Source organism: Oryzias melastigma, linkage group LG5 (genome assembly GCF_002922805.2).
Source record: "Oryzias melastigma strain HK-1 linkage group LG5, ASM292280v2, whole genome shotgun sequence".
In the NCBI taxonomy this organism is placed as follows: domain Eukaryota; kingdom Metazoa; phylum Chordata; class Actinopteri; order Beloniformes; family Adrianichthyidae; genus Oryzias; species Oryzias melastigma.
Genome location: NC_050516.1, coordinates 29,720,429 through 29,737,797, shown reverse-complemented (window position 1 = coordinate 29,737,797; position 17,369 = coordinate 29,720,429). Strand labels below are relative to the sequence as shown.

The following is a 17,369-nucleotide window of genomic DNA, read 5'->3' as shown; positions in this document are numbered from 1 at the left end:
TTCAAAAATGTCCTTTTTTAACCAAAACTACATTTTAATACTGAAATAATAACTGAAAGAAAGCCTAAAACTGTTATAAAAGTTAATATATGTATGAAAAAATTTAAAATGGTTTAAACAATAAAGATTGAAGACTTTAAACTCGGTCTTTAATATTTCTGCTACAATGGAAAATAATAAGTTCATTTTCATCACATCGTTTTTTATTTACTCCTTCAAACTAAAAGCAGATTCTCTTAATTTTTTTTATTTTCATTTTTTCAGCCTTTGACTCACAACCTAAAAAAGGGAAAAAGTAATATTATCTCTTAAATTTACCAGATTAAAAGTCATAAACTTATGAGAAAAAAAGTCATAAATTTACTCAATGACTTTTAAAGTTATGACTTTTTTCTTGTTGATTTAAAAGATTTAAAGTTGTAATTTAAATTTTGTATTTGTAATTTGGCCCTAATACTCCGCCGTATCAATCAGTTTCTAATTTACGATGATTTTTTAACAACATATGAAGCTGTCAAAGGTTTCTCTCACTTTTAGTGTTTTGCTCTAAACTTTACTCCTAAAAGTCACAATTCTATCATTTTGTTTTAATCTATTTTAAAATCATTTCCAGTGGTCTTTCATTTATGATTATGCCATTTTTAGACACATTTTTTTATGTCATTTTCTTGGACATAGTTTCTGCAGAGCAGCAGTAGTTTGTTAGAAATTCACTTCTGAGTTGTGGCGTAGTGTAAGCCTTCTCACATTTCCCATCATCCATCTGTGTACATGCTTTCCTGATGGCCCCTAACCGAACATGATCATAAATAACATGTCATATCTGAACTATTCAGTCGTACAGTTTTGAGCCAAATTCTGTCTGTAAGTAGATGGATCAGAATGGACCTACAAGCTTTCTGCAGCGTCATTTTTCCTTTTTTCTCTGGTCTTGATTTATTTAAATAAGGAAATACTCAGAAATGCAATTTTAATTTTAATTTCCTTCATATATGTCCTCCATCATGAGGAAAATTCCACAAAACATGTTTTTTGTTGGAGTTGCTCTTTAAAGCTACAATATCTAAAATCATCACCAGATGGCAGCAAAGCCCGCTCGATGAAAACATATAGATCAGAAAGTTTGGCATCAATTTGTTTGAAATAATAAACTAAAACACATTTGTTTTAATGTCATTTTAAGAACTGTATTATTACAACAAATTTTCTTAAATCGACATAGTAAATAATTATTATGACTGCAGTAAAATATCCCAAACTCTTGAAAAGTTTCACCTTCAATCCAAAAGTTAAAAATGAAGTCCACTTGACCTCGATTTAAGCTCTTTTCATTACCGTGACCCGGATGTCAAAGAATCTTTATCGGTGTATAACCTCAAAACCCAGTTTAGCTACTATTTCTGACACGTTTCTGGGCTCACAGTAAATCTAAATGGTAAATATATTTTAGTAAGTAGTAAGACTTCTTAAGTATAAATTATCATACATGATACATTGATGTGGATTAGTCGAAGTAGGATGGACCGATATGGATTGTCTTACATCTTTGATTAGTGTTTCTGTGTGTGTCTCTTTCAGGACCAAATTAAATCCAGCAAACGTTTTTGTTTTTTCCATAGGATCAAACCCCGCCCCCCCACTGACTGCATGAGAGACTGCGAAACCCTGATCGCTGCTTTTCATAATGAAAACCATGACGGACTTTATTCCTGGAGCGGAGATGCGATGAAACGTCACAGATTTCCAAACGTGGACTCTCCGCCTCGTCTGTTACTTTATAGACATACTCATTTCTGTACAGAGTAGATCTTCATTTTAGTGTCGCACTAATGTAACCCTCTAGTTTAAGATCAAATCAATTAGAAACACTTTAGGTTGAGCGGAAAAATGAAGTGCTGGAAATGAAGTCATAAAAACCGGTCACTGTATTTGAAATGAAACTGTTTTTGGGACCATTCAGTCTTCAGATCCGTCTCTGTGTCTGCGTCTCCTCACCTGCAGTTAGTTGATTTTATCGCCTTTTTCTTTAAGAGAGAGTAGAAACACTGCTGACTAAAAGAACTTTTCTAACGAGTTTATGTTAACGCTCATTTTCTGAACCTTTTGACAGCACAGAGCTTATTTTTATGGAAAACTCTTCCAAGATCGCAGAGGAAATCCGACGAAGGGAACAAAGTTTTTGGTACGTTTACACAGAACCAATCCTCACTCTTGTATGATAGTGCATCGTCCTGCATGACTGTACAGATATTAGCCAGTATTTCCCCATAAGCAAAATACGCAACTTTAAAGAGTAGAAGAGCATCTTGGTTCTGTGCCACCTTTAAAGGATCGGTTCTAAACATTATTGATCCGGTTTGTCTCCATTCCGAGTCTTCTTACGTCTGTTTGTGCCTTGATATTTGTTTACACTTGTTCTGTTTTATTTACAGTGCATTGGGGCTGTTTATATCCCACCTAAATTCACACACATTCCGTCATTCTAAATTCACTGAGATAGTTGATGGTTGTTTATTAGCATTAAGGTTAAAATGTTTTTATACTGCAGTGTGATCGATTAAGGAGTCTACGGGAGTTTTTATGTGTAATTGAATCTTTTAACTAGCAAATTTTAAAAAGAGGGTTAGCAGTGCTTATGTAACGCGGGGTCTGGAATGTGTCGTTTTTTGGTCAAAGAGTTTCAGAATGAAGGATCTGAGTATTTTCTGTTGCTTATAGCTAAAACAAAAATATCAATCCAGTATCCAGGAGTGATGGAAATTGTGAACATCCGTCTGATGAATCGTCCGACACCAAGTTTCATCTTGCAAACGCACAACTCAAGACTTATTTCCACAAAAAAAGGTAGAACTAACCCTCTGGATAAAATTAACAGAACTATCTTATCAATCTGAATTTCAGGCGATTTAAATCAAACTGTCTCTTTTGCTGAATAATTCAGTGTCATCACAAATTATGACTTCTATATTAACACATGTATCAAATGTTAAAACATTTTTCTGAGACATTGTATAAATAAAACTGTAATTAAACTATGTATACAATCTCATTAAACTTCTGCACTCTGGTTTTCTTGTTACTTCACTGGCAAAAAGGGATTTGTCTGTCACCGATTCTGCAAGTTAGAAACAAGTAAAACTACTCATGCATTACCTACGATAATGCTAGTGTGAATGCTTTTTGCTGAATGCGGTCGCTGAAGATGCTAAATAAATTTATTTTAATTGCTCAAAAACCTTAACACATGCCACAATAGCCAAAAAACTAGCATGTTGCTAAAATAGAAGATAAACTCTAAATTAGCCAAAAAAACCTCAGTAGATGTTCAATTAGCCAAAAACGTTAGCATGTTGCGAAAATATTAGCTAAAGTTAATATTAGCCTTAAAAAACCTCAGTAGATGTTTCATTGGCCAAAAACGTTAGCATGTTGCTAAAATATTAGCTTAAGTCAAAATTAGCCTTAAAAACCTCAGTAGATGCTAAATTAGCCAAAAACGTTTGTTTAAATATTAGCTAAAGTCAAAATTAGCCTCAAAAATCTCAGTAGATGCTAAATTGGCCAAAAACGTTAGGATGTTGCTAAAATATTAGCTAAAATCAAAATTAGCTGTAAAAAACAACGATCGATGCTAAATTAGCCAAAAACGTTTGCTAAAATATTAGCTAAAGTCACAATTAGCCATAAAAAACAACTGTAGATGCTAAATAAGGTAAAAAAGTTTGCTAAAATATTAGCTAAAGTCACAATTTGTCTTAAAAAACAGTAAATGCTAAATTAGCTAAAAACGTTTGCTAAAAAATTTTAGCTAAAGTCAAAAATAGCCTTTAAAACCTCAGTAGATGCTAAATTAGCAAAAAAAAAAGAAAAAAAAAAGAAATGTTAGCTTAAATATTAGCTAAAGTTAAAATTAGCCTTAACAACCCAAGTAGGTGTTAAATTAGCCAAAAAAGGTTAGCATGTTGCTAATATATTAGCTAAAGTCAAAAATAGCCTCAAAGAACATCAGGAGATGCTAAATTAGCCAAACGTTCACTAAAATATTAGCTAAACTCAAAATTAGCCTTTAAAATCTCAGTAAATACTAAATTAGTCGAAAAAAAAGTTAGCATGTTGACTTAAAAAATAATCAGAAGTATGGTACTTTTAATTAAAGGATCAAAACATAGTTTTTTTGGTTAAGGTGTTAAAGGTTTCACTATTAATTTGGTTTAATCCTTTAACACCTGTGCATAAACACAAAAAACTTTAGCATACTGTAACTTTTCAACCATTAACACAAAAATTGCAGTAGATTTTGAAAAGTTAGAGTAAATCAGGGGAGATAAACACTGGAGCTCTGGTGTTAAATGGTTAATTAATTAAATTATTGGAAATGTTGTAAAGATACATTTGTGTCCACTAGATGTCGCTGTGGAGATGTAAAAGAAATGGTTCAAACCTGGACAAACCATCCCTAATTAAAGATTTAAAAAATGTAAAACATAATTTATATTAAAAATATAAATTGTTTTTGAACGTAGATATATTTTTTCGGGGGTCCCGCTGTGATTTCTACAGTTTGGCGTCAGCAGAGGCGCGCGGACAGGATCCTGTTTCAGGTCGTCTCCTATTGGCTGGTTTTCGCGGTGATGCGCAGCTCGGAGCCGTTAAATGCCGCAGACGCAGCTTCTGCAGGAGGAGGCTGCAGTCAGGAACACCGTCAGTGCAGCTGCAGCCGCTCCAGCGTTTGTCTGCTCTCGGAAACAACTCTACCCGGATTTAAAAGTCATCTATAGCAGTTCTAGTGTTAGAAAATCTATTTTGAAAATGTCTGTTTTTCCAAAAAAGATGAACGTTTTTGATCTTCATCATCATCTCGACCTTTAAAGAAATGGTAAGTTTGTTTTGGTTCATTTTAGTAATTTATTGCAAAGTATTTTTTTATGCTTTGAAACAATGTTGGAGTCATTTCCGGCCAAAGAGGCCGCGCGTAAAAGTCCTCTCCACGGTGCGTAAACTTGGACGTTTATGGAGACCAGGAGTCCGTCTGTCTGACAAACGGTCCAGCGACCATCACTTTGACCAAACTGCTCCTTTAAACTTTCATTTCTGCTCTTTTATTCTCCCCTAGAGTGGGTTAAAAGTTTACTTTTGAAGGTTCATAATAATAAGAAAAAACAAATCGGAATGTGAATGTTTCCTGTTTGATTCACGCACGCGTTAACATCCTGTGAGAGGACTGGAGGATATCAGAGCGCCAACACTCATCATACTTTGTTTTTAACTTCCCCTCCAGCTTTAAGAGGCAGGGAAAGTTTTTTTTCTTTTTTCTGTGCATCCTGTGCTCTGATTTCTCAGTGTGTCATTTTCTGGGATCAAACTCCACGCAGATAGTCTCCAGAAAGTTGAGGTTTGCCAGGAAGGAATATGGCTCCAGAGTTGAGTGATCTCAGCTGGTAAAAATCCTGCTGGAAATGTTCTAGTCTGATCTGGAACCAGGACTGATGGAATATCCAGGGAAAACATCAACATTCTTAATATAGGGATGTGGAAAACAGATTAAAAATGGAATTTGTGGAAGGCCACATGTGGATATTAGACCCCTCAGTCGTGGCTTTCAGGTTAAAGGAAAATAAAAAGTAAGTTAATGGTAGGAAAGAAACTCGAACTTTATTCAACTCAATCGTAAACAGTTGAAAGACAGCATGGATCACTCTGCAAGGCTTCTGACTACAATACCCATAATTCTCCAATAATCCATCAATCCTTTGTAGTTTACAAAATGTGGACTTTTCGAGCTTCTCACAGAAAACGTACCCAGAATACATAATTAAGGCGCACCAGATTATAAAATAGATTTTCTATTTTTGAACCAAACGATTTTAACTGGACCTTACGGTTAAAAAAAACGCTAATTTAATTTAATTTAGTTAGATTTACAATTTTCTTGCTGAGATTGACCCCAAACAGTAAAATAAACTGTTTTAGTTATTATGGCTGACAGTACACTAAAATACTACATTTACTGCAGTTGGATGATCCTAATTCACATGTGTCACGGCCCGGGGGCCAGATCCGGCCCTCGGAATAATTATATCCGGCCCTCCAAATCGTTTTATTTTATTGTTATTAATAACCCGAGGTTATCTTGCGCTTATTTCTAACTTGTTTAATTTTGACAAAATATATTTTTATGGAGAGTAAAATATTGAAAGATATTTAAGGTTTAAGTTGATTTACTGTGGAATAATATTCCTGCCTTTTTTATTATTCATAGTAATGTTAAAAAAATATGTTTTAAAGATTTAAAATGTAGTTTTAGAGTGTTCAATAAATGTTTATCCTGTTCGGTCCGCACCTTAAGGTGTGTTCTGGATTTTGGCCTCCTGTGTGAGTTTGACATCCCTGCTATGTGTGTCTTTTATTTTGAAAGGACGTCATTGTGAACAATAATAAAAAATGATAAACTATTTCATATTTTTGAAAAAAAGTGTTTTCTCTTCATCTTTAGGTTTTGTTTATGCCAAAAAAAAAAAAGTTCATGTATATTTATCATAATCGTCAGGGTCTCATTTTTCTAAAAGGTGAACTAAAATGAAATCTAAAAGTTTCCTCCTTGTTTTTGTGAAGCTGTGTTTGGGAGAGTCGATGGACTGTTTCCGGGACCACATGCAGTCCATGGTGAGGTCCCTGCAGGACCTGAAGGAGATAAGCAGGCCGAGGCCGCTGAGTGACCCCTGCGCTCGCTCCTTCGCCGCCGCGCAGCTCTGCAGACGCCCGGCGCAGCTGGAGCGTCTCACCCGCCTGCGTTTCTCCGACGCCAGCGAGTCCAACGCCTACGACTCCGCCTGCTGCCTGGCGGAGGAGCAGGAGCAGCAGGAGCATGAGCGGCTGGCGCGAGGCTCCCCCAGCAGCGAGCAGAGCGTGGACTTTGACTCGGGTTACTCCGAGGCCTCCTGGCAGGACGAAGGGGTGGTGCTGAGGCGGACCAGGAACATGCGGGTCTCCTCCTCGGCTTGCGTCCGCACAAACAGAGGACCGTCCTGTCGGGTCCGGCCAAAATCAACCTCTGATGCTTGCTTGGAACGTTGGACTTCATTTGAAGCCAGTGATCTGGAAGACTGGACCACATCACTGCTGAGCCGCAGCAGGACCCGGCAGCCGCTGGTTCTGGGGGACAACAGTTTTGCTGACTTAATAAAGAACTGGATGGACTTGCCAGACTGCCCCGAGCCAGCAGAACTAAAGCCCAGCGCGGGCCGGCGTCTCGCTAAAGACATTTTGGGCAACATGAGGAGAAGGCTGGGCGGGAAAGCTAAAGGGGTGGAGCTCAGGCCGCGGCCGGTGGACTGCAGGAGGCTGGACAGAGCCGCAGACGCTCCCCAACGCATGTCCTGTCCCGTTGAGGCTCTGAAACCCGTCTGCCACCAGAATCACAGCAGGACCCGCGAGCAGGACTCCGACTTCTACCAGTTCACTGCTCTGATGAAGACCGGCAGTCGACAACCCATCATATGCAACGACATTATCGGATACATCTGAGTCGATGATGACTGAGCCGGGATACAAATATGTTTGATGTTTCACTGCTGCAGTTTTTGTAAATGTTCTCCAAGTTTACTCTGGGATCAATGATGCAACGTTCAGTTTTTTTAAATCACCCTACTTTCCTGTCAAATTGTTTACTTATGAGAAAATATTATTGTTTACATCATTTGTGACTAAAATGACTTCTTCCTAATTTTACCTGCAATAATGCTATTGTGAATGCTTTTAGTCGCTGAAGATGCTGAAGGGATTTACTGAAAATGCAAAAGCTATTTGCAAAATGTTGAATTGGCTAAAAGACTGGAAATTTCATTAAAGAACTATGAAAGAGCCCTGAAGTTGACTTAAATTTCTGAAAAATTTGTAGTAAAATGGCTTAAAAATCCTCAATCCATGCCTCAATTTTGCACAAATATTTAGTGTGTTGCTGAAATACTAGCTAAACTCCAAATTAGCCTAAAAACCTTAGTAGATGCCAAATTAGCCAAAAAAAAAACTAGCATGTTGCTTAAATAGAAGCTAAACTCTAAATTAGCCTAAAAAAACCCAATTAGATAACAAACTAGCCAAAATGGCTAGCATGTTGCTAAAATACTAGCTAAACTCCAAAATGGCATAAAATTTATCATTTGGCTAAAATGACCAAAACGTGTAAGAGTCTATTGGTCTAAAAAGAAAAAAAAAAAACAGTAGATAACAAATTAGCCAAAAACGTTAGCATGTTGCTAAAATAGAAGCTAAACTCTAAATTAGCCCCAAAAACCCTCAGTAGATAAATTACCCAAATGAGCTAGCATAGTGCTAATGTAACGAGTTATATATATATAAATAATTGTTTCTAATCTAAGTAAAAATACTGAATTTGAAGACTTTCTCATTCATTTCATATGAGTCATATTTTGCTCTATATTTCCAAAACTATAAAGTTTATGAATACCAAAAATACAAGCTTTAATGTCCTGAACGAGTTGAATGTTTTGATTCCAAGGTTGCTGAAATTGCTGAAAATGTGATTGAGTTTTAGGTGCTGAAAATCTTACGAAAAGGATCAGAAGAATCAGCATCCAGAAAAAGCATCAAATGATCAAAACAGAAGAGACGGAAGAACGGATTTTATTGTAGTGAAGCACAGGAAGACATCATCTTCCATAACAAAAGAAAAAATACAATTTTTAAATACTTTTCAACTGTCAATAAATCTGCAACAACATTTTTAAGAACATTTATGGCAGAGATGACTTAGAAAACAGAAATCAAGCCGTCAGCCTGGAGAGTAAAGCAGGTTAACGTGTTAATGTGAGTAAATGTGCTTTAAGCCGAACAAATCCAGGACAGCATGTGTGGTGCGGGGGAATTGAACGTTAAACACAAACCATAAAGATTTAAATAATAAACGTCGATGGCAGACATCTTTCAGGTCATTTCTTGGTTGTTCTGGAGCTCCTCCACATTGTTCTCTGGGCTTCACCGGGTCATGGCAGCAGGTACCGGATGGGCGGAACCGTCTCACAGTCCTCGTCTTCCTCAAAAGAGGGGATAAGCTCCAGCATCTTCTGATGAGGAGGAATGTCCTTCTTCGTCACCATCTTCACCACGTCAGAAACACTGCGGAGAACGTGGTTAAGTCTTTAGTCCAGAACTGGAAGGAATTCTTTTTCCCACAAATGAAGAAACTGAAACAATTAGAACTTTTTTAACTCCAGTTTTGGATTCTTTAAGTAAAATGTTTTCATTTTCTTTTGTGCTCTGATTATCTTTCCACCCCCTCCCTCTCTGTGGATCTGCACAGGAAGTTTGGGGCAGGGCACAGGAAGTGAGTAGTGGAGTCATGTTTGCATGCACGGTGTGATATCCACACTCTGCTGCACGTTATCCGACCACAGCACACCCAACCGCAAGTCTCCCCCGAGACTTTAGGCTCCATAAAAACGGTTTGTTTTCCTTCAAACCCAAACGGCACAAAAAGATCTGAGCTGCCACATTACCACTTACAAAAGTGAAGAGTTGCAAGACTTTCCATGTAAGCAAAAACAATTCTATTTTAGGTTCTTTAATGGAAAAGAAGGTTTCATAAAACGATCCTAGAGGTTTCTGTAGCATGAGGCCTCACAGAACCAAAAGTTCAGACTTTTTTGGCTTTTTTAGCTGGTGTCTTCAGCAGAAACACGTGTGGATGGTCATGTGCGCCTCGCCGTGGCGTTTTGAGTGGACATACCTTTTCTTTAGCCTCTCTTCCTGTCCGAGGTACAAGACTGCAGGACCGTAGAAGAGACCGCTGACCGTTAAGCTGTATTTTTCCTACACAAAAACAGAAAAAAAACATTTAAATTTCTAGGAAAAAAACTGCTTTTATGTGATAATTCATTTAATTACTAAAGTAAAATGTGTGGAAACAAAGAAATGAGTCACATTCTGCAGCTATTTATTAGGAATGTCCCGATCCGATCACGTGATCGGAAACCGGGCCGATCACGTGGTTGTCAGGATCGAATATTTCATTTATTCTTATTATTATAATCAGCACTTGGTATTTCAAACTTATTATTCTGGATAAATACTCCACTACAAGTCTGCATGTCATGAAAAGATCACAACATGTTATTCCCGGAAAACGCAGCAGCTCAAGCAGAAGGCTAACGTAAACAATTCAGCTAAGCTAGCTAGCTGATCACAGATTCAGACTTCCTGGATCAATAACTCTTTTAAAAACGCTTTAAACTGACAGCAAGTGTCAAACAACAACCTCTAAAGGGACTCCAACAGAAAAATATAGTTTTTTAATGCTAAACTCTTTGTGCTGCTGACAGACAGATGGCTAAACAGCAGCTGCTAACTGCTACATGCTAGCGCCGTGATTTAACTCCTTAGGACCCGAGCTGTCCTTTGATATGCCTGTTTTATTTATCTGACAGAGAAATAAAAGTTAAGAAAATTAACTACTGTGGTAATAAAACCGAAAATGTGATGTCTTAAGAACTTAAAAAAAGAAAAAAGAAAACTAATAATGATATCAACTATTCATGAACACTCATCACCAAATTCAAGCTAAAACAAAGTAATAATTTATTTATAATAATTTTAAATGAGGACAGGAATTACATTTGATTAAAAATGTTCAATAGCTCTAAAGATATTAAAGCTAAAGTCACTAAACTTTGTCATGTGACTAATTATCACTTATATAACAAGAAAATTGTATTTTTTTTCCTAGTTTATATTTGCTCTATTTTTACTTGTTTATTAAAGATCTAAATAACCTTTCGTAAAAGTCGTCCCACACAACGTAATGTGACTGACAGTCTAGCCTTTTCAGGCTTTTATTGTGAAAAATTCCCCTGGGTTTGGAGCTTTTAACTTGAAAACTGCCACAAAAGCTTCGTAAATACCTACTGTAAGCTGAGGTTCATGCGCATTTTACTATGATGCTGTCGAAATTGAATATTTCAAACATTTGGAACTTATTTCTGATTTTGTCCTTAACTTCCAAGATTATTCAAGGCTGTGTAAAAAGTTGAAATTTTTAAAAATGAAACAGCAAATGTTAAGAATCAAAGTGCATCTGTACTTAAGAAAGCATAACTTGTCCATAAGACGAAGATAAAAGATTGTTTTCCTTTAAATGAAAAATGGGTGGATGTAAAATGTTTGGAACAAAGGGCATTCATTTTGGACACAGAGAGAAACTGAACAATAAAGTTATTTAAAAAAAAAAAAAGGAGAGCACCTTAATATACCGCAGCATATCTTCCAAGGTCATTTCCTGCTGATCGCTGCGTCTGCCTTCAACCAGGAAGTCATCCCAGAGGGTGTATTTCTTTCCTGCGACCTGTCGACAGACACGTTACACAGTTACACTTTAAAACAACAACGCACAAACACACAACGCTGAGAGACGGAGCGCCGCTTGATGTGAGAGCAACTCCAGTCCATCAGGGTCGTTTTTTCACGGCTGATATGAAGCAGCTGAGAACAATGAGGAGACCCGGAGAGGTCGAGAAGCTGCTTCCTGTCAGGGACCGGCCGAATGTTTTACAACTCCGCAGAGACTAAAAATCCATGCAGTCCTCTGCAAGAAAGATGCTAATAATCGGACCCAGCAGGACTTTCCTGAGTCGGTTTGTAAAGCTGAACTCTGCAGCCTCAGTTCTGAACTGCTGTCGTCACTGCAAACAGATATGAATCTGACATAAACACCAGTGATGTCATTAAGACACTAAAATAGTGATTTGAACCTGTTTTAGGTCACATTTATTTTTATATCGTGCACACAAACTGAAATAAACTGCAAAAAAAAGAGAGACTTAAAAAAGTGGATTTCTCTAAAGTTCATTTTTGGTTCGCTGAGTACATTTTGAACTGTCCTTCTGCAGCATCCTTGGGAAGGACCGACTGTCCATGAACAAGTAAGAAAAAGACCTTGATACTGATGTTTAACAGATGTCATGTATTCATATGAAACTTTCAGGGAAGTGAGACCACATGACTACATGATTTGAAACTTCTCCAAATGATAATCAACTTTCCTGTTAGCTCCAGCTGTTTATGGTTTATCAGAATGTGTCTTTGGGTTGTATTTTAATCACAAATAGATGAGGAAACGGAATATAGATGTGGCTGAATCATTTTCTCTTTTCTGACAAGCCCAACAAAGGACAAAGAGTTGAAAACTCACTGATTGTTAAATATTTAATGAGCAAAAAAATCATCTTCAGAACGCACTGAATGTCTTCTGGGGTCACGGTTGCTGGAGCCAATCCTGCTACTGTTGGGTGAAGGTGAGGTATACCCAGAACAGGTCATCAGCCTGATGCAGGGCCACACACATACCCAATGGAAAGGTTAAAGAATCAGGATTTTGGATGAAGGTCGGTCCATGAAGATCTTCACTTTTCATAGGGGGACTTTAATGCTACACTCATTTAAAACACTTTCAAGATGTGCATTTCACACTCACACTGCACGAGTAGGGAGGGACTATTCTACTTTTTCTAACATTCATATTCAATTTTCCAACAGTTGGCCACTTGTGTAAGTTAAAGGAGACACCATCCATACGTCACTAATAGATAGATAGATAGATAGATAGATAGAGTACTTTATTAATCCCGAAGGAACTTACAAAAATCCATTGCTCCAAACACACACACACAGGCAAGTTCAAAGTAAATAAAGCAAGAACCAGCTATAAACAAGTTAGATTAAAAGCATTAAAATTATGGAGCTGTTAAAAGCAATTAAAAGTGTTAAAATTGCTGTACAAATAAATAAATAAATAGATAAAATAAATAAAAATGGTTAGTTGCCCTCCCAGCTGCATTGAAAAGTCTTATTGCGCTCGGTGCGAAGGACTTCCTGAGCCTTTCAGTGGAGCACGGCAGAGAGCGCAGGCGGCTGCTGAAGATGCTCCTTTGGGCGGCAAACACTCCCTAATTAGTCAAAGTTCAATCCGGTTTAACTGGTTTAAAGTGTATTTTAATGGCTGTTTTGTACGTAGAACGCGAGAATGTGGAATCCTAAAACACACATTTCCACGCGTTTCCATAGAGATGCCTGGAACATGCCATGTGACCGTAGCTTTACAGTCACAGTCTGATTCATCCATGCACAGACACATTCACACACTCGAACACTGATGCCAGCCTATAACCACCAGGACCAATAAAGGGGTCATTGTTTTGCCCAAGGACTACTGACTACTAAAAAACTATATAGTGAGTGCCCTGGATTTTATAAGCCATCATGCTCACTATTTTTCTTACTTTTTTTTGCTCTAAACACCAGACATGACGTCATCGATTTCACAAAGTGAAAATCAAATCAGCACCAACATTTCATGACGTCTATTTGTGACTCCAGTGTGTTCTGATGATGAAAATGTGGATGGTTTATTTAAAAAGAAATCACATTTAAACACGTTTTTAATCGTAAAAGTTGTTCAACCGCAATGCATTGTGGTCTATATCCTAATGTAGTTAGCATCGATGCATGCTAGTTTTTTGCAAAGACTTCTGGGAAATTCCTAGTGCAGTCGATTTTGGAATTGTAGATTCAGACCGCACTAGAAAATGGCGAACACTCTATATAGTGAGTGGGAAAAAATTTGGACAAAGACATGGACGGTCAAGGAACTGAACCTGCAATTTTACGATCAGAATTTTGACCACTTTACCTTCAGCCGAAGTTTGTTTTTTGACCATGAATTGCCAAAAAACAGTCTTCTCACTGCAATGTGAGAGCGCTAACCACCACAGTACTTCACTCCAATGAAGACAATTGGTTGGACCCAATTGATGATTACGTACAAGAGGATTTCCTTTGCTAAACCAATTAAAAATAAAGTGTTTATTTACTTTTTCAGGATTTGCTCAAAACAGCAAAAGAAAAATCTAAACTGTGATGCTAAAACATTGTGAACTTCAGCCTCTTTTAATGAAATAAGCAGGAAGACCTTAAAAACGTTCATTAGTTGTAATAACTAACGCCTGGATTCCACTAGCAGTCGCCTCTCATAAGATCCGATTTTTCCTCCACAAACGTCTTCTTCTATATATTACTTTCCCTACACAATCAACCTTTGACCTCCAAACAAAGAGACCCAGACAGATGACAAAACCCCTTCAAATTCAAACTTGGTGTTTTCCCCTAAACCACACACACAAAATCCCGTCTGAAACGGGTCAGGAATCCTCAAACGTGTCGTCTGGTCCGACGGCTCCGCTCATGCACAGACTGTCTGGCAGGAGGAGTTGTGAAGACCAAAATTTGGATTAGGTTGTGAATACCAAAGCCCTGGCTGAACCTGGCTCTAATTATCTCTGCTCCAGCAGCCAAGAGGAACTTTTCGACCAGAACCTCCACACTGCTTATGGTTACAGGAGGTTATGGAGACGCTTAAAGCGCCAACGTTTGTGTGTCCCACATTTTACACAAAGCACATTTGTTTGCAAGACGCACATTCAATCACAGACTTTTTCATACTTTAGAAGAGATTTAAAAACAATGTTATATTCTGAAAAGTATTTTTAAAGCTTTTTGCAATTGCAACATCATTGTTTCACCTCATACTTTAGAGGTCTCGTGCACAGACTGGGTTCTACTATGTGTTGATGTTGACGTCACTCAAAAAATCCAAGAAAGCTATTTTTAAACTCTGTCCTCCCTTCCCACATGCTTCATGTTCCGCTTTAGTGACAACCTGAAGCATATCTACGGACATATCAGCCCATCTAAGCAGCAACTCAGACTATTCAGGGTAAAGCAAAAAAAAAAAAAAAAAGTCAGCAAGAATGCTGGAACCAGTGTGGCTGCTGGGAACAATTACAAGTGGTCTCCCACAAGCTCAAGAACTTCTCTTTTGCCACAATAAAAACAAAAACGACTTTAAAAAAGGGTTGTTGTCTGTGAGCTTAAGCAGTAAAACTTCAACTTTTTTCATGTGGAGCCGTATCATTAAAAGTTTACATGGTTTCTGTAGCACATTTCATTATAAAGTGTTTTGACATTTTTGGGGAGATTTGGAGTTTATTAGATCCAGAGGTAAATAATTCCGCCAGACTAGCGCCATTAAAGTCGCACTCCAATCATCTTTGATCTGTTATAAGTATCCCCAGTGGTTTTTTAATCATATTTATGCTGTTTTTAGCCAACATGGAAAAACCTCTGTTGTTTTCTTGAATAGAATGGCGGAAGGCCGTCAGAAAGTTGTCTCTGAGTTATGGGTGAGACTATTTGGGACAAAGCAAGCCTGTCCATCACTCAGCTATTTATACGCTCTTCTGCTAGCTTACAGCCCCTCACATCCCCAACCTAACATTACGGGTGAACAAAAAGGTCAATATTGGATCTATTCACCTGAACAGTTTAGATCCAGTTCGGATGAGGAAAACAAAGATGTACATGGGTTGTCTACAAGTGGATGCATCGGAATGGAGCTGAGCAGGAAGCTTGTGGCCCACCCTGCGCATTTTCTGTCAGAAATTAGTAGGGGTGTCAAATTTAGAGATACAGCAGGAGCTGCAAAAACCTCCAACCTATTTCCAGTGGCTCACCTGACTCTCAAATCTCTTGGGTTGCAACACAAGTCTCGTAGGTTGCGATTTAAATCTTGTGGGTCGCGATTCAAGTCTCATGGATCTCGACGCAAATCTTGTGGGTTGTGATTCAAGTCTTGTGGGTCCAGACTCAAATCTCGTGGTAAGTAACTCTTGTCTAATGGATCGCAACTTAAATCTCTTGGGTCATGACCCTTGTCTTGTGGGGCGCAACTCATATCTCAAGGGTTGCGACACAAATCTTATAGATCGCGACTCAAATCTCGTGGTAGGTAACTCATGTCTCGTGGGTCGCAACTCAAATCTCTTGGGCTGCGACTCAAATCTCGTGGGTCACGGCTTAAGTCTTGTGGGTCGCGACTCATATCTCAAGGGTCGCAACCCAGATCTTGTAGGTCGTGACTCAAATGTCTTGTGCCGCGGCTCAAGTCTTGTGGGTTGCGACTCATATCTCAGGGATTGCGACACAAATCTAGGTCGTGACTCAAATCTTGTAACAGGTGACTCTTGTCTCGTGGGTCACAACTCAAATCTTGTGGGTCGCAATTCAAGTCTCTTGGGCTGCGACTCAAGTCTCGTGGGTCATGACTCAAGTCTTGTGGGTTGCAATTTAAGTCTCTTGGGCTTCGACTCAAGTCTCGTGGGTCATGACTCAAGTCTCGTGGGTCATGACTCAAATCTCGTGGGTCATGACTCAAGTCTCGTGGGTCATGACTCAAATCTCGTGGGTCATGACTCAAGTCTCGTGGGTCTGACTCAAGTCTCGTGGGCCATGACTCAAGTCTCGTGGGTCATGACTCAAATCTCGTGGGTCATGACTCAAGTCTCGTGGGTCGCAACTCAAATCTCTTGAGCCACAACTCAAATCTCTTGAGCCGCAACTCAAATCTTGTGGGTCGTGACTCATATCTCAAGGGTCGCAACACAAATCTTGTAGGTCACGACTCAAATCTTGTAGGTCACGACTCAAGTCTTGTGGGTCGCGACTCATATCTCAGGGATTGCGACACAAATCTAGGCCGTGACTCAAATCTTGTAATAGGGGACTCTTGTCTCGTGGGTCACAACTCAAATCTCTTGGGCCGCGACTCAAGTCTCGTGGGTCACGGCTCTAGTCTTGTGGGTCGCGACTCATATCTCAAGGATTGCGACACAAGTCTTGTGGGTCGCGACTCAAATCTTGTGGGTCGCGATTCATATCTCAAGGATTGCGACACAAATCTTGTAGGTCGCGACTCAAATCTCGTGGGTCGCGGCTTAAGTCTTGTGGGTCGCGACTCATATCTCAAGGGTCGCAACCCAGATCTTGTAGGTCACGACTCAAATCTTGTAGGTCACGACTCAAGTCTTGTGGGTCGCGACTCATATCTCAAGGATTGCGACACAAATCTAGGCCGTGACTCAAATCTTGTAATAGGTGAATCTTGTCTCGTGGGTCACAACTCAAATCTCTTGGGCCGCGACTCAAGTCTCGTGGGTCACGGCTCTAGTCTTGTGGGTCGCGACTCATATCTCAAGGATTGGACACAAATCTTGTGGGTCGCGATTGAAGTCTTGTGGGTGGTGACGCAAATCTCGTGTGTTGTGACTCAAGTCTTGCGGGTCGTGACCTACAGCTGTGAACTGTGACCAACAAGCCAACTCAACAAAGCTTTAATGCCATTTTATGTAATGAAATTGAGTGTTGGAGCGCCTGTTGACACCATGGATTCATTTTGTTGTCGTAGCTCTCAGTAGAGTGAGTTTTGTAGATAAAACGACCGTTAATCACAAATAATTAATGACAGA

The 17,369-nt window shown here is 38.8% G+C and overlaps 3 protein-coding genes across 4 annotated transcripts in view; 2 read left to right on the top strand and 1 right to left on the bottom strand.

Annotated features, from left to right (window-relative positions):
• Window positions 1–3,067, top strand: part of gnai2b (guanine nucleotide binding protein (G protein), alpha inhibiting activity polypeptide 2b) — a 51,769-nt gene extending 48,702 nt beyond the window's left edge. The window contains exon 9 of one of the 2 annotated variants that reach the window (XM_024270248.1): window positions 1,620–3,067. The gene's annotated coding sequence lies outside the window, so the exon portion shown is untranslated. Of the gene's footprint in view, window positions 1–1,578 lie in introns of both variants that reach the window. The other variant, XM_024270249.1, reaches the window with a different exon arrangement.
• Window positions 3,068–4,550: 1,483 nt separating this feature from the next.
• Window positions 4,551–7,696, top strand: inka1b (inka box actin regulator 1b). Its single transcript, XM_024269142.2, has 2 exons — window positions 4,551–4,876; window positions 6,613–7,696. The coding sequence occupies exons 1-2, from the start codon at window positions 4,874–4,876 to the stop codon at window positions 7,522–7,524; spliced, it is 915 nt and encodes a 304-aa protein (XP_024124910.1). The 5' UTR covers window positions 4,551–4,873; the 3' UTR covers window positions 7,525–7,696.
• Window positions 7,697–8,627: 931 nt separating this feature from the next.
• The window catches only part of uba7 (ubiquitin-like modifier activating enzyme 7), a 45,031-nt gene continuing 36,289 nt past the window's right edge, over window positions 8,628–17,369 (bottom strand). Inside the window, exons 22-24 of the mRNA XM_024270501.2 lie at window positions 11,255–11,356; window positions 9,746–9,828; window positions 8,628–9,135 (exon numbers count right to left, since the gene is read on the bottom strand). Of these exons, the coding sequence (XP_024126269.1) occupies window positions 9,003–9,135; window positions 9,746–9,828; window positions 11,255–11,356 (318 nt within the window). The 3' untranslated portion in view covers window positions 8,628–9,002. The remainder of the gene's footprint in view (window positions 9,136–9,745; window positions 9,829–11,254; window positions 11,357–17,369) is intronic.